Source organism: Alligator mississippiensis, chromosome 1 (assembly GCF_030867095.1).
Source record: "Alligator mississippiensis isolate rAllMis1 chromosome 1, rAllMis1, whole genome shotgun sequence".
Lineage (NCBI taxonomy): Eukaryota > Metazoa > Chordata > Crocodylia > Alligatoridae > Alligator > Alligator mississippiensis.
Window position 1 is genome coordinate 262,781,985 of NC_081824.1, and position 22,799 is coordinate 262,804,783.

Below are 22,799 nucleotides of genomic sequence, written 5' to 3' on the forward strand. Positions count from 1 at the left end.
CTGAATCAGGAAAAATGATATTCCAAGTAATGTAAAATTAATTTTACATTGGTAATGTGGCTTCCATGCACAATACAGTCAAATAGCTTATGTCTCTGGCTGGTTTTCAGCTAATGGCATTTTGACATCTGTCTGTGTTGGGGGGTTTTTTGTTTGTTTTTTTTCCCTTTGCATGAAGTGCAAGTCATTATAAATTGATTTTTGTTACCCTCTGAGATGGAAAGTCCCTGTAACAAAAACCAGAAGACTTTTGCAGAGGGAGCCTGATAATATCTTTTTATGCTAGTTCTCCTTACTTTTTCAGTGGGAGGGTGTGATGTCATTCTGTCTCCTCCTACTCTGTAAACTTAGCTCCTGTCAAAGTTTTGCTGCCTCTGTCACAGAGAGAACAGTTCACTTAACTGCAGCAACAGTACCTTATGTGATACCCATCAGCATCATTCATTGTGCAAGTTTGGGTTTGTAACCATGATGTCAAGATTGTTTTTTCTACTTTTCTGTGGACATGTTGCACTAAACCTGGGAAATGCTCAGAAATTGCCAAGAGGCAAGTAGCTATATGTGGTTTTTTGGCTTTTTATTTTTTATTTTTTTGGAAAATGCTTGTGTTTTGCACTACAGATGTGTGTTCAGCATGTAAGGAAATATGATCTTAAAGATAAATGTAAATGGAGGTCAGCTTACAGGACAAAGTTAAGGTACAAGAGTTATTTAAAACTCTTAGACTTAAATGGAGCAAGGACATAAACATTACCATTGTATCTTGTGAATACAGTAAGAACTGCTGTGCAAGAAAAGAAAAGAAAAGAAAAGAAAAATAAATCTAATGCTTTTGGGGTTGTTTAGACAAGGCTGTGTAAGTTTGTAGTAGTAAGGCTTTCAAGGCAATGTGACAGAAATACACCCTGAATTGCAGGCAGGGGATCTCAAACTTGTTTTAGGATAAATGTTTCTGTGCTTCTCATCCTGAGTAGGATTAGAGTTCACTTTTGCAAGTCAGTCTGCTATCCCTGTTAAAGAAAACAGGGTTTTTTTAAGAGTGAGTGCATTTGGAACTGCTGTACTCCCAAATGAAAGGGGGGGGGGGGGGGGGGGAAACAAACAAAAAGAAACAAGTCATATGAATATTGTTTAAATATTCCCCTCTGCTGGACTTTGGAAGCAAGTTTTCAAAGTTAGAAGGGACCCTTTCCTTGTTAATGTGATCTGCACAGAACTGGCATTTTGTAAGTATTTTATTACTGCAAGAAAAACAGCTATAGTGCAAAATTAAAATCATATTTCTGAATCTAGATCATGAAGCACTTCGTAGCACCTTGGCACTAACTCAGTGCTATACTCCACAACTGATCGTGTGCTGCACGTACTGTTCTTCACTTGGTAGAAATGCCTGTATAAGTTCACTCTGCTTTGTAGACTGCTGCAGTCAGCAAAGTGTAGAGGAAAAGCTGTAGCTTGGTTGCCTAGGGCAAAGGAAAGCCACAAAGCAGCATCTTTGAGGACATCCTAGATGTTTCCATGCTGTAGGTGAGGGGGGACCTACAGGGAGCCTGGGGGTAGGGGGATAAAACACTGTTGTAGTATTTTGTCAAGCTATTCCCTCTGAAAATGGCTGGATTTTTGGAACTGTTTGTCCTTCTGGAATTAAACAGTGATTGTTACTACTATGCAATTTGCTGGGTAAGAATAATAACAGCAGTGAAGTAATAAATGTATTGCAATCTCTAAGGGCTAATATAAGAGACTAACTCAATTCAAACATAACTTTTAAAACCTCAGTCAGAACCTTTTGGATAGGTTTACAACACAGGCTTTATGTCCTTATGTGACAACAAAAATACCATTGACAAACTTGGAGTGTATTATGCTTAAGGTTATGCAGTGTTAACAAATACATACTGTCTACTTCTGGAGGATGAAGCTATTTTAGTGCTCCAGCCATGCAGAAGGGGTTATTTGACTCTGTTCATTCCCATGGAAAAGAGTCCTATTTGTTTTTAGCTATTAATTTCTGGCAAAGCAAACAGCTTTGTCTTTATTATGTTGTGATCATTCGAGATAATCTCTAGAACGTATTTTCTTCTCTTCTGAAGTATGATAATGTACAAATTCCAATGTATTAAAGCAGGTGGAATCACCGGGTTTTTAATTAATTGACTTCTGAGAAGTTCTCCCTTTTTGCACACTGGAAACATCAGACAATTCTTGATCCTTGCTACTGTCATTTCAACTGATTCTTTTTGTTGGGTTGGATTCACTGTCTATGGGTCCCTGGGTTATTTGGGAGTGTTCAAAGATTTATGCTTTTGCTACATCATTCTGGTTTGATTGCAAGTACAGAGAGGTGCCGCCCCCCCCCCCCCAATGATTGTTATGTTTAGATTTTAAGCATGTCTTAAATAAGAGTAGGTCTGTGTATTGGGCTGGAGGTCCCCGTCTTCTCAAGAAAACATTCCACTGTCCTGTAAAGTGCACTGTATTAAAGCTTAAATGCAGATGTTGCTTCATCACAATTGCAAACAGCATAGTTAAGTGAGGATCCAGAGCTGCTCCTACTATACAAAGTACAGTAGAGTGAGTGACATAGTAGTCCCAGGGACAGACTGTGGCCACATTCATTTTCTAGAAATGGAATAGTCTGTGACAGCTCTTCAATATATGCTTTTTCATTCTTACTACTGCCTTGGAATCCCAGAGCACAAGTCTCCAGGAGGTGAAACGTACTGATCCCTGACCTCATGCATTGAGATTTCCTTTCAATGGTACAAGGAGGAAAGAAAATCTTGCCTCCTGCAGCTGTAAGGGAAGGGAGCCAAGAAACCCTTTGAATGTCCATGATTTGCAGAGCCCCAAGAAAGGTAGTTGTATGCAAATGTGCCATTTGGAGTGCTGGAGCATGCCTGACCCCTCTTCCAAGCAGTTCATGTGCTGTCACCTCCACAGGCAAACCTCTGACAGAAACGTTGATGGATATGTGCAAAAAAAAAAGTTGCTATTCCCAAGAGAATTGCCTTTACTAACAAAAAACCTGCTTTAATTGTTTTGTCTTTTACTGTTGGTGTAATGCTAGAGAAGTTCATCAGAAATGAAGTTAATTATGTGCAGAACCTGACGTTAAAAGAAATTAAGGTATCAGGCTCAAGGTTTCAAAAGTTTAGGAAATGCCAGTGTTAAGGTTTCCTGTTCTGCCTTAATTCTACCCATGTACACACATGCATTATAATCCTCTTGTCCACATAGGAATAGAAACCAATTTTCCCTGTCTCCAGTCCAAACTCAAGAGGGTTTGTCTTAAACCCAAGAGGTCTTCTTTTCTCTCTTAGCTTTTTATAATATTCATTGTCAGTGTTATGAAAGTAATATGTGATCACATATTTAAAATTATAATTTGGTGCCCTGATGTATCTACATTAAAGTTTTACAAGCTCTGCCTTTTTAAAGGTACTGCAGGAAAGTTAGGTTAAAGCGTGTTTTGCATTTTGCCATGAGGGTACTGCCATTCACAGCCATCCTTGTTGCCTGCAAGTTTCTGATTCATGTGCCAGCTCCTGCAAAAACCCTCCAGTCTATGCCTACACATTTAACCAACTATCTCATGAGAAGCCAGTGAGGAGAGCATAGCACTGAGTTGAAGTGATCTTGGTAGCCTGTGTTACTGAGTGTAGAGACTATATACCAAGCCAATTCTAGCTTAAAGTTTTGCCATTTCATGCATAAATACAACCATACTGATGTCACGTTGTGCAAGAAATCAGAAAGCCTTATAGCAGATCTAGAGACAGATAGCATAACCAGGTACAAAAGGAGACCAGATGAATTCGTGGATGATAGATCTAGTAATAGCTGTTGAACAGAATGTTGGAGATGTTTACTTTGGCATCTCTAAACCAATGATGGTGGATACCAGGGAGGGTAATGAATAGGGGCTAGGTAAGGACCTATGTAAATTGGGGCAAGACAAATATTTTTTTGTGGCCCACTCATTCCTACATTCCTGGGCATTTTGTGGCAGCCCACCCTTCACCGTGGATTGGCTAAGAGGCTCCAGAGACCCTGCCCCTCACCACTGATTGGTGGAGAGGGCTTTCATTCGTGTGGCCCCACCCCTTGCCACTGATTGGAAAAGAATTGCCAGTGGAGGAGGAGGAATGAGGGGGCAGTCACCATCTTGGTTGCTGCCCTACATGCGGCTCCACTACCCAATTCCTCCCCCCACAGAGGGCTGTGAAGCCAAGGAGCAGCGGCAGTGAGCCAGCATTTTATTTTTAGTAAGTTTTAACTTTTTTCCAGGTGATTCCATGGGAAATAGTGGCAAACATCATTTTTATGGCTATCATGTAAACCACAAAAACTGGTGGTTTCTGCAAAAGCACAATCTAAGTAGGTCCCAAATGATATGTTACTTGATGTACCCAGTTTAATGCTTTCCCTTGATTGCATCCATCTCTGCCACTATCAGAGACAGGATGTTGGGTTATATGGACCATTGGTCTGACTCAGGATGTCATTTATGTTATATTCTTAGTTTAAAAATTGAAAATAAGCGGGTATTTAATTCAATATGTTTTTGACTAATGCAGAGTATGTAACAATGTAAAGATTTGTATCCAATCTCTTTTATTCTGTCCCTAAATTTTAAATCTGTTGTAGAATTTGTAATTGTTTGCAGAAATACTGAACCTTACATTTAGAAGCTGTCTGGGAAAGCTAGAGCTTTCAGGCATCTAAACAGGGGCTACCTAGTGCTCAATTATACCCAGAAATGTATGCACCACAGTTTAGAATAGTGGGATCAGTACACTAACTGGGTGTAAAAATGATCAGAAGTGAAGTTCTTGTCCATGCATGAAGTGTATAATTAAATCTCAAAGCTGACACCCCATGCAGATGAATAGAATGTTCCCATTCACATAAATAGGTTATGGCTCTTAATTGGCTCCTAATTAGATTGCTTGTGGCCCCACCCCTTGCCACTGATTGGAAAAGAATTCCCAATGGAGGAGGAGGAATGAGGGGGTAGCCGCCATCTTGGTTGCTGCCCTACATGCCGTTCCCTCTCCAACTCTAGAAGATGGAGCTTTTACTGTGTTAATTGCTTGTGGTTCACATTCAAAATATATGCATCATAATCACAAGGATTGGAAACTTATTTTTTAATGATGGCATGGGCTTTGGAATAGTATTCCGTGTTATGTGGGGCTTCTGTGTATTATAGAGAAATGTGAATAAACTATAAAATGTAAGATGAAACTAAAAATTTGATACACTCTTAGGTATTGCAGTTCTTTTCATCTTCAGAAGTTTTTTAAATCATCAAATGCATATAGGGCTCATTTACATAGTAGGAGTGATAATCAATGCATATCACATTCATTTACATAGTTGGAGTGATAATCAACAGAAGAAGAAAGCTTGATTTATTGAAGGACTTACAGAGCAATTAGCATCTGAACAAGGGATAAAACTCTGTGAAGTCCCTGGCTCCCTGTCCTGCATTCAAACCATAGCTCACACACATCTTTTAATATTAAACCCTCTCTGATTTATCTTTTATGAGCATTTTGGCCTTAAGTTTAAATTTTCTTTTGGACCATTCAGTCAAATTCAAAAACAGTTTCTCCATGATCTCATATTTTTCTCCTTAAGCTAAAATGCTGATGTGAGTATGTACCTCCCATCATAGTTAAACACCCATATATCACTGCTGTTTGTGAATTAATTGGTGAGATGGTATGAGGGGTTTGATTAAAGGAATCCATCTTATTTGTGAGGAAAGAGGGAAATGGGAAATGTCTGGGGCTACCTGAATTAAATTAGGGAGACTGTACAATTTAGCTGGCTGTATATGAAGAACAATTTTTTCTCTTTTCTGTAATGGAGACAGTATAGACTCTGTAAGGCCAAAAACAAGAGTGTGAAAAAAACACTTGTCACTGAAAAACAACTTAATAAATAGGATGAATCCAAGCCAAATGAGAAATTTATTCTAAAGGATCAAGATTAAACAAATCAGGATTCGGGAGACAAAGCTACAGGGCGCAGACTATAAGAAAGGTATTCTTGCAAACCATGTTTCTTGGAGTCCTCTCTTAGGATCCAGTCCAAATGCTATTGAAGTCAATGGGCTTTGGAGCAGATCCTCTGTGTTCTTAAAAAAAGAAAATTCTTTTTAGTTTCAGTTTTTCAGAGAGATTTTCCGCCAACAGTACAGATGTTCATAGAAATCCATTCTCTGACCACTGACTGACTGACTCTGCCAAAATACTGCCTGCAGAGTGCTCTGATTAGTACTTTGAACTCCAGGGCAGGGGAATTCAGGTCAGTTTTTCCTTATCACTGCAGTTCCCAGAAGACTGTTCCAGCCAGTAAATTCTCAACTGGCACTGGAGGACCAACAAATTTATCTTTGTTTTCCCCATTCCTTTTCTCTAATCTCACTTTTCTCTCTCTCCCTGTTTCCATGTATCCAATGTTTTGTTTTATTACATCCAGGCTAAAATGGCACTGAAGTTGATCTGTTTTATAAGCAGATGGCTTTATTAAATGACAACACCACAAAATTTACTTTGGTTTTACTGAGTTTCTGATTGAAGATTATTCTACCTGATGCTTAGACTAAATCTGCGGAATATAAGGAGTGTTTAAGTTAGAACATGCTGTGAGCAGTCACATGTTGAGGGTTAATACCATTTCTTGCTTGCACAGCTCTGACTTGCCACTAGAGGGCTGGTGAGCAGGGGCATGACTAGGGCTAGAGACAGACATTCAAAATGTCTGAGCCTGAATTGATTCAATCTTTGCAGGTTAGTCTAACTTGGCTAGGCTGAACCAGTTTGTAATCGTATAGACATCCCCTCTGGATTGAAGAAATGCAGGCACGTGACTACAGTGGCTCAGGCTAGATTGTGGGGGGTGCTAAAGCAGCCCTCCCTTCCTTCCACAATGCTGAACTGGGAGGTGGGGCATGACCAGGCCTCACCAGGATGCTCCAATTAGGGAATGGTTCCCCCACTCTTGTGAGCAGCCCAGCAGGGAGTTGATAACACAGTGTTTATCAGCCCATTAAGAAAACAAAAGCCTCTCATTAGTTCAAGCTTTTCTTAAACAGCTTTTTCCAAGGAAGGGACAGGGACATTACCAGCTGACCTGTTGATGAGCTCCAAAAAGCCCTAAGTGGACACTGTCCTTTCTGCCTTTGTCCTGTGTTCCTTACACAGACACCACTCAGCATTTTCTAGCATACCACATGCTGGCTATGGTCCTTGCTATGAGAGAGGGGAGGGAGTAGGGAGCAGGAGGGGTAGGTTGGGGTGGGGGCAGGAGGAAACCTGGCAGACCCTGCTGTGCCTGCTGTCTCTGCCAGAGCTCCAGCCATGGAGCAGAGAGGAGAGCCCTGCTCAGAGCTGCAAAGTATCTGGGATGCTGCGGGACTCTGGTTTAAGTTAAACCAGTAAGGGATCTGGGACAGACATTGCATAAACCAGTTTGACCCAAATCAGTTAAGTCAGATACTACATTCAACCAGGTTTATCTCAAACCAGTGTGAGGTATTTTCAAACTGGTTTATGTGCACTGAATGTCTGTTCTGTTACAGGTTTAAACCAGTTTCTGATCACTTAAACTGGTTAATGTGTAAAGTTGGTCCCTAGCTTAGGAGCCAGGACACCTGGGCTCCGTTCCCATTCTGCAGTGGCTGGGGAGGCTGGGAGTGGTGCTTCCTGAAATGCCGGAGGACTACAAATTGCTCATTTTCTCTCTGTGGAGTAGACTGAAGTTATCCTAACACGGGCTAGGTGGCATGGCCCAGAGCTAACCATTGCATAAAGTAAGTAGCTTTGGGACACTCAGAGGTCACTTAACATAAATTGATGAGCTTTAACCTGTGGATGCTCATGTCTGAAGTGCCCTTAGTAAGTTCACACACAGTCATTTGGGGCAGATTCTGGCTAGCCTTTGTTTTATGGGAAAACTCAAGATAGCCTATTTCAGCCCCTCTGTAGAGCTACCTGTGGAGGAACAAGGCAAGATACAGGCTCCATGCTGGCTTACAGGGCTGGTGGCATAACCTGGTTCATGGGTTTGTAGAGGTGAATCCATGTTCCAGAACACCGTGGTGCTATGACTAGTGTTGTCAGAAGCACAGATTTGATGAGAAAATGATAATGGCATTGCAGCAAATGGGGGTATACGAGTATCACTGTTTGTAAACAGGGAGTTTTTGCTGCCTGTTCAGATACTATTTATATAAAGCGTAGTTGTCAGTGTGGGAGTGTGACCATGTGTTTACAGTATACTTCCAAACTCCTTATCATTCATCTTTTTCAAAAAGCATGAGGTAGTTTTTACCCTCTCCTAAACTTGTGAGCCATGCTACATTATGTAATACATGTTCACAATCAAAGGTTTAACCTCAGCACGTGCTTTCGTTTATTCCTGTCAAGCACCTAAAGCGGTCATGATTTATAACTGTGTCTTCTACCGTTGTTGTAACACAATGGCCAAATGCTAATCCTAAGGCTATTGTGGGGCCCCTCACAACATTCCTTTGATAGTCACAGCGTAATAGGCCAGAAATGATAAAGCAGAAAAAAATTCCAACCCTTTTGAAAGCTGTTTGAAGAAATAATGAAAATGGCAAACTAAAGTTATACATAAAGAGGGACAGCATTAAATTGTTTACTGGTTACTTTTCCCATAGCTTACAAAATAATACTTCCAGGAGACTATTTTTCAAACTATACAGATGCTTTAAAACTTTTTTTAAAGTTACGAAAAAAGAACAGGCTATTTGGACTAAGGCATTTGCCTTCGTATTTTTTAGAATGGCTGGAAGGGAAATTGTTATGCAAAATGGACTTGTGTTAAATAGTTCTCATATGTTAATACTCGAGAAGTGGCACTATGGATCTGTCAGAAATCCCAGAGTGATCCTTCTTTTTGAATAACCAGCTTGCTAAGAGTTTGCATTAAGCAAAATACTTCGTGTCAAAATTGGCTCCTGCTCTATTCTTCCTGCAAAACACAAAAATAACCAAAGAGAGCTTGTGCAATGTAATGGTTCATTTACCAAAACTAACTTGATCAGCTGTCAAGTACAGCCAAAACTATACTATATGTATTTAAAACCCCCCAAACAAAACAGACCTAGACTTTCCAAGGTCTCACAGTCTGAAATTCCAACATCCTGTTCTTATGCTAATATAAGATATGTTCCTGCAATCTGATCTATAGGTCAGATTTCATAGTACATTAGTATATTTAAAATGATCTTGGTATTATGTTTTATTTAGATTTCCCACCTGCCTTTGTTAATTTTCACGTTCTCAAATACTGCTCTCTGTGTTGTGTTATTTAATCCTCAGTCACTTCACTTTATCATGTCTCTTTGTGGTGCCTCCATACAGTGTAATCATTGACAACATGTCTATCTAGTGTCTAGCACACGGTTGTGATCAGTGTAGCATGGGGCTATTTTAATCTGTTGCAAATGCTGTGTTCATGAAAAATGACTAAGAACAGAGTAATGAGTCAGACTATGTGGATAAGGGTTGAGCCAACTTCTATGGCACAGATGTCCAAAAGTTGTACCTATTGTTGATTTTCAGTACTTAGGCTAAATTTGCCCTGTGTCTTTCCAGCTCACAAAAGCAGCTGCTCTGGCCAGTCTGAGATGGTGTTAAGATGTGCAAAAATAGCCACAGTGTAAAGCCTCAAACTCATTTTCACCAATGAAGGGCTAAATCAGAACTTTATTTTCAGTCACCAGAATTACATGATGATGCATTTGTCCCTAATCCATCATATTTGACGACTGATTTGGCAAAAAATTGCAACAAGGGATGTTTAGTGTAGGGATGTGTACGGTAAGGAGAAGACCCCCAGACACCTTCATTCACCCTGTTCCTAGTGCCCACGGAGAACTGAGGAAACGTACCTTAGCTGAGGCTGTTTAAAGGTACTAGTTTTACTAAACTAGGGTTGTGGGGAGCAAGAAGTGGAACATTTCCTGTGTCTGTTTAAAGAATGGTGGAGCTGGTACCTAAGTAATGAGATCTATTCCTATATAACAGCTTTGGCTGAGTAAGATACAGAGTCTTGTAGGTCTTACTGAAGTCTTGATCTTCGCTGTTCCTTTCCTTGAACTCTCCTCTCACCAAAAAGTTGTGCTAATAGCTTTTAGCCAAGACTTACCATCTCATTTTTAAATACTGTTATCTCTTTGCCGAACTCTATTTTGACATACCAAAAATATACACCAATCCTTTTTACTTTGAACAAAGATGGCAGAATCTTAGAACTGTACACAAGTAGTTCATCATGGAAAAATCCTGCTGCATTATCCTCCTGTATTTTTGGTCTTAGTAGAATAATGGAATGGTATGATGTGTTCTAGTCTGATTATTTTACAGCTCAGCTACTAGGGCAATAACTAGATGCATCTGTGAATCAACATATGCTACACAAAATACTGGTGTATACAATGGGATGAAATTGTGTCTTTAGGTATATTTTTGTATTTCATATATTTTCAGGTTTTGACAGTATCCCTAAAACCTACATAAGAACAGCTTGATTCAGAAAAAAAAAGCAAACAGTCATAGCAGTCTTCCCTATGCCCTTTCAGCAATTATAACATAGCTTTGCAGGTCTATAAATGGCAACAGTTTCAAATAGAACTCTATTTGAGTTCACACAATCCATACTTTAGGCCCTTCTCCAAGTTTAGAGGTTTGGCAGTAGATCTGGGATAACATTTTTGTTGTTGTTTTTGAACTTGTCCAAGGAAAAAATTTCTTCTTTGTCAAGTGCTTGCCTTCGGCTTTATGTGCTTCTTTCAGATTAATTTTCTTTTCTGTGATGTTCAAGTTTGGAAACTTTTTTAGCAGCAGAAAATTGGGGATGATTCAAATGCACAAGTATGTAAACCTGAAATTTCTTAGAGAGTTATTTGCTCTTTTTGAAACAATCATGTGTCTTCTGGCAGGATTGATTCATTTATCACCACAATTTAAGCCAATGCCTGAACAAGACGTGAACATGCAAAAAAAGATATCTATGATATCAAATCTTGTCATCACTTGCTATGTTTTTTCTTATCTGAACACATGTATATAGTATGCATCAAAAAATATGCTTATAATTGATGCACAATGGCCATTAGGAAGGCTAGTGAAGAAGCATGAGTTGTGATTTCTTCAGTACGTAGTTTTTAGCTTTTTTTGTTTTTAACAACCAAAGTGTAATTAAGTACTTTAGCCAATGTCTGGGAGAGGACGAATCATGAATGAAGCTGAGTGGGCAATCTAGAAGAGACTATAGGGTAGCCATGGAAAGTTGGAGGTACTGTCTGGATGATGAAGTAGAGATATTGATTTGAGTTTTGTAGTTGTTTCATAGCTATCACGCGAGTTTGCAACTGGAAAGGTATGCCCTAATGAGTTAATTTGACGCTGACTTCTGTTGAGCTCGACAATTAATATGAGGCAAGATCAAAATCTTCAAACTGAATTATTTTTAATTTAGTGTGAAGGCTTTTCCCCATCCCACTTGAAAAGTTCCAGCAAAATAGAAAAGTTTTAACGTCATTGATTTGAAAACCATGCAAAAAAAAATCATTATAGCAGGCCTGATTCTTCAAACCCTTATGGAACATCATACCCCATTGAAGTCAGCGGGATTATTTGCACAAGTAACGTTTTGTAGGATTGGCTGTTAATTTGGCCATCTCTGTGTATATGTCTTAATATTTGGGCCAGAGTTTGCAACACTTGTTTGTGTGCCTGACCCTTGCTTAGGTAATTTTTCTCAGTAAAGTCCAGGGGACTATTTATTTATTAGATTTATGTGCTGATTTTTCCAGAAAAAGCTAAGGACTGATGTAGTATTAGTACTGATTCTGTGATCCTCTGTTTGTAATTTATTTAACTGTATATGTGCCCCTACCCCCTAGATTTTTCTAAGAAATCCCAAGTGATATGGTCACATGATGGGCTGTCTAAGCAAGTACCCCATTGGTTTTGCACAATGAATGCACAGGAACAAGCACTGTATATATTCTTTTTTCAAGACATCTGTTTCTCCTTCTCTTACTTCTTCAAATCATTGACAAAAGAGCCAAAAGTATTTTATAGGGAAGAAATGTTGTGTGCATGTCATTTATTGTATTAATGCTAAAAACCAACAGAAGCTCAAGCAGCCCAAAGGGAGCCAAGTGCCTTTGTCCAGCATCAGTCAGGGGAGCTTGGACAGCCTGGGTATGTTTCCCTATGTCCAGAGTTATCCATGTCTGTTGCACTTGCTCCATTTAACGTAATTTAACATTTCAGGGTCCTGTCAAATTAAAATGACATAAAGAAACAAGCAAGGAAGAAAGTACTGAGAGCGTATCAACATGAAGCAATATGTATATAATCTACTTCTAAATCAGAGGCTGTTCTTTGAGATGTACTGTACCTTGGATTACAAAATCAGTGATGGCAGAGGCATGACTTTCTTCATACCATAAATACTTCACATTGGTTCAGACATATATTGTGCAGAGGAAACCCTGAACATAATGCAAGCAAAATGTTATCCATACTCATTACAGTAGATGTTTATCATAGGGAAGGGTTAAGCAGAATGCACATGTTTTAGACAAGAGAAGACATTATTAAAAATTATGACCAGATATAACATCTGATTTGAAACTCTTCAAAATAGGATAGGTTTTGAGTTACTGTCCTGTTCAATGGGTGTGATATGGCTTATTAAAGGGATACTTAAATTATGTAGATTAGGTTAGGAAAGATGAGAGAGAGAACAGAGGTGTAATAGTAAGTTAAGGAATAGAAGTGACTTGATTATTTTAAAGAAGAAAAGTGAAGAGATTACTTTGAGATTCAAATACTCCCCTCCAGTCTTTGTGATGCAAACATAGCCATGTGTTGCTAGCACATGAGAATTAGAAAATGGAATTGACCAGCCTAGTTTCATTGTTAATATTTTGCATCATGCTTTATTTCAGGCAAACAGGAGAAATACTAAAATGTTAGCTCCTTTAACAATACTTATCATGCTGGGTGCAGTAATGAAGAGTAGGTAAAGATTCATGGTTTATATGTGCAAACAGCAGAGTCATGCAATCTTATTATTAAGCAGCAATACAATTTACAATGAAATCAATAAAATAAAAATGTATATTTGGAAGGCTTGATGGTACAGCTCTTGCAAGTGATTCCTGTTGAATAATGTTAAGATCCTGCTGAGGAACAACATTATTTTTCCTGTTTGATATTAAGACTCTAGTACTATGTGCAAAACACATTCAGCTAAAGAAGGCAAAGGCTCCATAGACCCATTCTGTCCTCCAGAGGGAATGAAGGCAGAGGAGAGACTGTGGCCAGGTACAAACATTACACTTATACAGGTATAAGTGATTGCAAACTGGTCTACACAAGTAACAGAATTTCAGCGCACATAGGCTGGTTTAAAAATGGCAGAACCCAGTTTAAGATACACTGATGTGGTATCAGACTTAAGTAATTTAGGTTAGACTGGTGCCTTCCTTAGCCAGGTGATCCCTGTAGTGAGGGAACTTCAGAACTAAATGGAGAAGTTCCAGGGGATCAGTGTTCCTGGCTGGGACAAGCTGCTGTCACCAGATGTGCAGGCACTGGTGAAGCAGCTGAAGGAGGGCATAAAAAAATGGCTGGATCTGTTGCAATCCAGTACAGTCCACATGCTGGTGGGCATGTGCAACCTGAGAGTGAAGGGGAGCATCTGCAGCAGGAAAACCCTTGAGCACTGGACGGAGACGCTGGTGAACAGAGTCAGGGAGGCAGAAGGGCAGAGGAAGGGGGACATAGAAGAGGTGGATCCACTTTCCCGTGCCAGCACTCCAAGCACAAACCAATCTCTTCCACCATACCTGCTGCCAATGTGGGCCAAGGGTATGGCTTCAGTGTTGGGGTTCAGAGGCACCAGACCCCACCATCAGCAGGTAGCATGGAGGCCTCGGTGGGTACCTATCTCACCCAGATTGTAGAGCCGCTGCACTGCGACCCCTTGGCCTATTGGGCAACCTGCAGCCAAGTGTGGCAGGATCTGGCCACGGTTGCCTGGGAACACCGTCCTGTCCACCAACCAGTGTTCCAAGCGAGAGAGTGTTCAGCATTTCTGGGGATGTTGTGACACCCCACCGCAGCTCCTTGGATCCTGGTTTGGTGGAGCAGCTGGTGTTTCTGAAGGTGAACCTCCCACTGTTGGGGTTCCCCAAGCTCCACGGGCAGACGGAGTGAGTGCCACCCTCCTCACTCCACACCTATTTGCTTTTTTAATTTGCTTTCAGAAGCTTGAGGTGCACTTTCACAGAAACCCCTGCACCACTCTGCCTGAATCCTACAGGCCTCATGCCCGCACAACGGGCTACTACCCCTGCTGCATTCATCCTGCTCCGCCTTAACACACACAAGTGATACAAGTTTTGCTTTCAACAGTTTGAGGTGCACTTTCATAGAAACCCCTGCTCCTATCTCCTTGAAACTTGGCAGGCTTCATGCCCTCAGAAGAGGCTACCATCACTGCTGTTTTCATCCAAATATGGCAAAGTTATAAGTATTTTAGTGAGTCCCCATTATAGTCTATGGCCGAATCTCCGAATCAGCCAAATCAAATCGGGACAGTGATTCAAATACTGATCTGAATCACTGTCCATCTGAATCAGCTGAATCTGAAGCGAATACTTGCTGCTTCACACGGGTCTAGAAAATATGTGTTATGTTCACTACCACCTAACCTAGGATGCTTAGAGTTCAGTGTGAAACTTAGATCGCTTCTGCCTTGGGCTTTTTGAACCTCTGTACATGTTAACATGCGTACTCCCAGCCCCAGCTCCAAATCAACATAATTCCTGCTGTGATGAAGCTTATGTTTTCTCTCTACTGGTTTAAAGATACATTTCTAATGCTAGAACTTTACTCCTAAACTCCCACACAGACTTACTAAGAAGGGTAAGAAAAAACATATGTATGTTATGATGATCTTGACAATGCTTCAACAACTTATTTCACCTATACTTTTTTTCATATGTTCCTTCTTGTAATCCATACAGTATAGATTTTAACCATTTTCCTGGTTGCACATTTTGGATTTCTTCTTAAAAATGTATCTATGACATTACCTCCAAAATAAAGTCAGTTGATTCTTTCTTCAGTCACTTTGAGAACTGTAGATTCTACACCATGAACTCTGAAAGGTTATCAAGAGTGCAGAAAAGCACAAAAAGAAGGATAAAGAGGTCACACGTCATGGTCTTAAGCCTGCTACCTTTGTAAGAGGCCATGTCATCATAATTTTGGGGTTCATCTCATTTCATAATGCAAGATGAGATACATTTTTCCAGCTGGGAAAACTATATGCTGTCAGAACCAACACTTATAGGACTTAGCTGCATCCAACTTATATAATGGACATGTGTGAGAGTGTTCAATTTTGTTAGAGACCAGGAGCTTAAGTGAAATCACTTTATTATGGAAGCTGTCTTGGAAATGTTGAGCAAAAGGGGAGAAGAAAGGAAAATATCCTTACCAGTGATTAGTCCTCAAGCTCATCTAGGATAACATATTGGGACTTTCTTTCTCTCTCTTTTTCCAATCTGTACAACTTTCTAGATTGGAGGGAAATAAATGGCTTCATTGACAGTCCCCACTTTTCGGTTATAACGTTCAGTTAAAGCATAATAGTGTTTTAACCATGAATTGTTTTAATGTCTTATATACTTAGTAAAGGAAAGTTCAATTATTGTGTGTCAGGAACTGTTCTTATTGAGTTCAACCAGAATGCCTTACCCCTCAGTATGACATAAACATTTTTCCTTATATTTCAGAGAGTTAATTGCTTTATCAGCTGGTTAGTGCCTTAAATAAGGAATCCATTCTAATGCTACAGTAGGGTATATTGCAAACAACAATGCCAAATATATTTCTAAATCTATTAATCTTTGCACTGTTCTGTATTATGTCTTGAATGTTAAAAAGAGCATCTGAATGGAGAATTCAGATACTTGGTGAGGTTTATCATAGGGTGGTTTTATTCTTAGAAAAATCATTATAACTTCAGATGAGGTATAATTGCATCTATCTAATCTGAAATAACCTATAGTATTTCTAAGGTGCCCGTCATCTTCAAGATTTGGATATTGGGCAAGCAGTTGTGATCCAGACTCTTTCCGAACAGATCCCTTAGTCTTTCCTCATAGGGTTTGTCTTCCAGGCCGTTAATCATTCTCGTGGCCCTTGTCAGGACCAATTCAAGATTCTCCATGTCTTTTTTGAGGTGCAGTGCCCAGACCTGGACACAGTACTCCAGCTGGGGTCTCTCCAACACCGAGTAGAAAAGAAGTATCGCTTCCTTAGCCCTGCTTGTGATGTATCAGCTAATGCATCTGAGTATGCTATTAGCTCAGTTGACTATAGTATTACACTGGCAGTTCATGTTCATTCTGTGATCAATTGGGCATGGCAAAACCAAGCCCCGAGGTCTCTTTCAGCCATTATACTGGCTAACCTATATTCATGTTGCTGATTATGTCTCCCCAGATGAAACACTCCACATTTATCCTTATTGAACTGCATCTGGTTCCTCTCTGCCCACCTTTCCAGTTTGTCCATGTCCGCTTGGATCGTATCCTATCCCTTAGTGTGACTGCTTTTCCCCATAACTTAGTATCATCTGCAAATTTGCCCAGCATGCTTTCCACATCCTCATCTAAATCATTGATAAAGATGTTGAACAGCACGGGGCCAAGAAACAAACCCTGTGGGACACCACTGGCCACCTTCTGCCAAGATGATACAGATCTGTCCACTACCACTCTTTGGGTTTGACCCCTTAGCCAGTTCCCAATCCACCTGACTGTGGATTCTGCCAGCTCATAATCCCCCAGTTTTTTTATAAGAGAACCATGGGAGATCATATCAAAGGCCTTTTTAAAATCCAAGTATATGACATTAGCCACGTCTCCCACATCTAAGCAGTAAGGCAACTAGTAATGGCATGGTCTCTTTTAGGGCACTTACACAAGTTACATTTTTCGTGTGACCAGGTCCCTGAAAGTTCTCTACAGCTATGACTTAACACATATGCTCAGCTGCAGAACACTTTTAAAATGGCTGATCATGTGAAAATTAAACATCTTGATTAAGTCAGGTGTTAGCTAAAGGTGCTATAGAGCAGAGCACCTTAGGGAACTTGTGTTCAGGTCCCCTTGAGGGTTAATTTTTTTGCACCTTTGTAGGGCTGGGCTGGTGCTCATGCCAGCGAGCACCAGCCCAACCCTGTCACTTGGGCTGTCAGTGGAGAGGGAGGGGGAGGAAGAGAAGGATGGAACAGCAAGCAGCTGCTGGCTGGTCTTTGCCTGGCTGGAGCTGGAGGTGAGGCAGGGTGGAATGGATCCCTCTCACCTCTTGGGTCCCCCACAGCTACCCCATTGAGAGTATTGTGGGGATCTGGGCTGGGCTCATGAAGTAGGGGGGCTCCATTCCACCCACCCCTTCTCCCACCAGCTCCAGCCATGGCAAAACCGAGCCAGCAGCTGTTGGTGCTGCTGTCAAGAGGCCTGGGACAGGGGTTGTGGAAGGGAGCCCTCTTTGCATCATGAGCCAGGTTTGGCTATCCCCAGTACCGCAGCTGGGTGGTGGTACCAGGCAGTGTGGCTCCGTTCCACTCTGCCCCCCACCCCCCTCTCTCCAGCTCCAGCCAAGCACAGCACAGTTGGCAACTGCATGCTGCTCCCTTCCCCCCCTCCCCCTTCCCTGCTGACAATCCCAGAACTAGCAGAGGCAGGTAAGGCTGGGGAGAGGGGTAGTTTGGCAGTCTCTTAAGAGGCTGCTGGAGCACCCCCCAGCCCCTGCTGGCTAGGGCCAGTGGAGGCAGGCTTGAGCTCCCTGACGCAACAGGCAAAAGTCTGTTGGGTTGGGCAGGGTGGGGTGGGGGGGTCCAACTTATCACATTTTGTGTAAATCACCACGTGTTAGACCACAGCCCCTCAATGTCTTCAGGCACCATCTTAATGGCCGTTTAGTGATAAGTATAAAAAGGGATAAATCAGGGTAAGACAGGGTTAAGCCAAAATGTTGGTATAGAAACCACCATGACATTAACTGGTCAGGGTAAAATGTTAATAATAATTAAAGAGTATTATCAGATCTTTCCCTCTTTGCAAAATAATATCTAAAAAAAGATACTTCAGGCTTGCTCGTGAACCAACATTAGTGCTTTTGCTCTCAATCAAGTATTTAAATACAATGATGGTACAAACTTCTCAGTCAATGGTCCTGGGTATTAGAGATTCTAGTAGTTTACTTAATAAACTTGGTCTGTCACATTATTTATAATTTACCTTATTTCACATGTAAGCATTTGTGAAGCACTTAAGTTTATAGTTAGTTGCAGATTGCACAGTTAAATTTCTTGTAAAGGATACTGTGATTTCCCAAGCTTTCTTATGCCACTAAATTTGATGGAGGCATCATGGTGTGCATACACATGTACTAAATCGACTTAAAATAAGGTGACTTAACTAAGTGGCAGCCATCTTGCGAGCTAAGTAGACTTAACTAATGTGACTTTAGAAAATCTGGGAAACCATTATCACTTAACCTGCTCCAAAAGGCAACAACTTTAACAGGACATACTTACTTAAGCTCCTAAGGAATATCAACCTGGAGACTTACCTGGCTACTATGCAGCAGACCCTTGGAGGTGTATTATCTTGCGCCTCATTTAAGTTGATTCTGCTCCACATACATGACAGTTAAGTCGACTTAAAAAAAGTTAAATTGGCTTAACTGTCAGAAAGGTAAGTACATGTGTATGCACCTATGATGGCTTTGTGGGAATCCAGAAAGTTGAAATGTTAGAAACAGCAGTCAGGAGCTCTGGTAGCATATGGGTTTTAAACCCTCTCACATAAGCTGTGGTATAGCACTGGAGAAAAAGCTTTTTGGCTTCCGGGGGTACAGGTAAGCAGTATTTAAAACATAATTGTGCTGACCAGTGTTCATGGTCAAGGGCTGGGTTTTTAATTGAAGTCCTTGTCTTCATTGTTAAAGTTGGTGCTTTTTTTGTTTTGTTTAGTTTTAACCTCAGGGTGACCAGTGCCCATAATAGTGAGGTAAAAACATGGCAAAGACAACCTAAGCTGGGGCTTTAGCCAGTAAAAGTATGTTGTTCCTCATTGGGGGTGGGGGAGTATTGTTATTTTGGATAAATTAGAATGGATTATTCTGAGGTAAAAAATGCACTGTTTCATCAGTGGAAACAAGACCAACAAGCAGTTTGGCTCTCATCTGTTTTACAGAGAATCTACAACTGATGCATGGAAAGGAGCCTCTAATGTGGAGGTAGTGCTGAGAGTTGCAGGTTAGAGTAACTTTTAGGAGGGGGTGAGATGTATGGGGGTCAAGTTGACCCTGGTATAGCAATTTACCAAGGCACCAAGGGTTTCTTAAGCAGTGTTAGGTTTGAAAATATTTGTATGGGCACTTTGTACTGATGTTTACTTTACCCTTGGGAAGAAACTTAGATTGAGGGGAAGGAAATGGAAACAGAGTTAGTTGTGAAGAACAGGTAGTTTTCAAGCAATATTTAGCATATTGAAATGTTGCATTTAAATTGTGATACTGCTAGTACTGTGATAAGCAAGAAAAATACAGACTATTTCCATGGGAGTTTTCAATGAAAACCACAGTTTCTGTGCTAAGGATATATTTTCTTATAACTGCTTCAAATGTGCTTCCTTTTTACTTGAATGTAGAGATACCTTAGTCAAGTGCAAATAGAAAGCACTTTTTCACTACAATTGGCTTATTGCACATTTATTTTATATTCGCCCATCATTTTTACTCCTAGTCTCTATACATAGGCCATATGGTCACCAAGTGAACAAACACAAAATGTAGCTGTCAAGAAGAATAAAAGGGATAAAACAGACTTTGGAGACCTTGTAGTCTGATGCCATGCAAAGAAATGGGAAATAACGTTCAAAATGGCTGCTGAAATTTGAAAACCTCTCTTTATTTTGTTCACAAAAGAGTTACCACAGCAGACAATCCATGCAAGTTATGATGAGCAATAACAACACAAATCACAAGGCGTATCTTTAATCTTCATCTTCCTCTCAAAAGCGACCGCTGTTGCAAGTCCAAGTACTGTTTTTCATTATGTCTCATTTCTAAGTCTGCAGAAACCTATTGGTCATTGTAGAAGAAATGTGATGAAAGCGGGTGGTAATGCTAAACTTTACTGCCAGAGAATGAATAATTCTTTACAAAACAAAACAAAAAACCCCTTTTTCATTGTTTTAGGGTTTACACATCCGTCACACTGAACATTTCAACCTTGGGTGCAGAATCAGAGCTGTCATTTGCTGGTAGCAGGAGGATGTCCCTCCAGTTTGTTCTGACTCCCCCGTGGCCAGCCAGCCAGCCCCCCTTCCATGCTGCAGACCTTTTCTGAAGAAAATGCCAAAGTTTAATTAAAGGTTCTGACTAATAGTTTTGTTCTTCCTTTACTTTCCAGCTATATCCCAAAGTTACTTTTGCTTTTTGGGGAGACTTTCCTTCTGTGGCAGCTGGTGCCCCTGTACGTCTCATGGACAGCCACGCCAAGAAAAGCTAGAGGAAAAAGGGAGGGGTCTTGTGCCTTCTGCCTCCACCCTGTTATGAGTATTGTGAAGCTTGGCTAGCTCTGTGGGCAGGATGAGAATTCCCTCATAGCCCAGTCTGGGTGGAGTTAGTTTGGACCCATTCCCCTGGGCAGAAAAGAAGCCAGGTTGGCTTGGAGAGACCAGCGTTGCATCTGAGCAGTCAAACCTAGATTGGATCATATCAGTGTGTCCCCACTCAAGTGACTGTTTTCTAAACTGAAATAAAAGTCTCTCTTCTTTAGTCTCTCCTCATATGGAAGCCCCTTCATATCACTAATCATCCTTGTTCCCATTCTCTGGACCTTCTAGTTCTTCTAGCACCTTTTTTGAAGCATGGAGAATAGAACTGGGACACACTATGGTTTTATAAAGGGGCATGATGATACTTTCCATTTTGTTTACAGGTCCCTTCTTAATAATCCTTAATATTTTTGTTTGCCTTTTTGAAGACTGCTGAGCACAGAGCTGACGCTTATAGTGAACTGCCCACAATGACTCCCTGATCACTTTCTTGTGCAGTAACAGCTAATGTAGAGCTCATCGTAGCGTAGGTATACTTTGGGTTATTGTTGTCTATGTGCATCACTTTATACCTATCTACATTGAATTGCATTTGCCATTTAATTGCCCATTCACTCATTCATGCCAGAAACTTCTGTAGTTCCTCACAGTCTGCCTTGGTTAGACATTCCCTGTAAGCCTGTGACTACCTAGCTCATATCCTAATTTGAGACCCTCCAGGAAGGCACAGGCCTGTTTGCTCCCTGCCTCTCCGGTGCAGTGAAGAGGCACTGAGCCTCCAGAGAGTCTACCCATTAGTCCCAGATGAGTAACTTTGTGAGGAACACAGGAAGGGCCTATGTAGGAGAGGGTAGGAAATAAGAGCAGCCTCTTTGAGGCAGAAAGATTACTAATTACTTAAAATAGTTTCAGAGCAATCTTTGAGCCCAACTTCACTCTGCCCTTCAAGTTCAAAATAATGAACAACGATCTACAAAAATGGGGACTGGTGTTTCAGAGCACTAGGATATCATGTTTATGCTTGAAAATCAGGTCTCTGTGGTGTGCAGCTGTCCTAGGCAACCTGTATGTCTTGTTACTCCCCCTAGGAAGAATTAATGGAAGCATGGGGATTACTTGACATACACAGTATACTGTTATCAGACTGTTAGGAGAGCCATCACTGCCGATCCCATGATTCTAACTACCGGCCTATCATTTACAGCTGTAACAACAATTTTTTCACTGCCCTACAAAGTCATTCAAGCACAGCTTTGGAACTTTACTCAGCTTCTCACAACTCTACTCAGAGGGAAATCTCTGCAAGAGGCACGTTATTCTCCCCATTCATTAACAGAAGACCTTCCAATAAGCAGTCTCCCCTCTGATGACAGGAGCTTTATCCTTGCATCTCACATAATTCCTGGACTATCACAGCTACATCACTCCAACATGATCAGAACATGGAGGATATTGAGGTCTGTCACTTGCAAGAAACAAGACTGTACAGTGACATCTTCTTCCTAAGTTTTTGCAAGAAACAGAACATCATCCCAAGGGAACTCATCATTTGTAATCTTCTAGCTACCACACACAAGTCTTATATGTGCAACACACCTTTAGAAAACCTGGGAAACCATCTTCACCTAACCTACTCCAAAAGGCATCAGCTTTAACAGGACATACTTATGCTCCTAAGAGATATCATCCTGGAGACATACCTGGCTACTATGCAGCAGACCCAAATGTACTACCAAAAATACCTGATGACAGCCAGCCAACATAAGAAGAAACAGAGACCCGATGAAGGATGCCTTGCATTCAGAAGGTTGGTTAATTTTATCCCAGCCATGCACCTAATCCAAGAAAAGATGTCACTGCAAATAATCCTTGCCTCCCACATAATTCCTAGACCATCACAGCTACAACATGACCAGAGCTTCATCTGATCTTTTGGAATAGAGTACTCTGCTTTCAGACAGGTAGTCCTCACAACTGTCAAAATATTCATTCTCAAATAAATTTAAGTGGTAGTTTTCCTTTGGGTAAATATCAAAGTCCTGTCATACCGAGTGCCAATAGTCTCAACTAGGATCTGAAGGCAACTATATGA

The 22,799-nt window shown here is 40.8% G+C and overlaps 1 protein-coding gene across 13 annotated transcripts in view; it reads left to right on the forward strand.

Moving 5' to 3' along the window:
- The first annotated feature begins 356 nt into the window (after window positions 1–356).
- The window catches only part of ABI3BP (ABI family member 3 binding protein), a 295,005-nt gene continuing 272,562 nt past the window's right edge, over window positions 357–22,799 (forward strand). For 11 of the 13 annotated variants that reach the window (XM_059720568.1, XM_059720572.1, XM_059720574.1 and 8 more), the window contains exon 1: window positions 357–547. In XM_059720568.1, coding sequence (XP_059576551.1) covers window positions 469–547 — 79 coding nt within the window. In that variant the 5' untranslated portion in view covers window positions 357–468. The remainder of the gene's footprint in view (window positions 548–22,799) is intronic. The other 2 variants (XM_059720580.1, XM_059720581.1) reach the window with 1 other exon arrangement.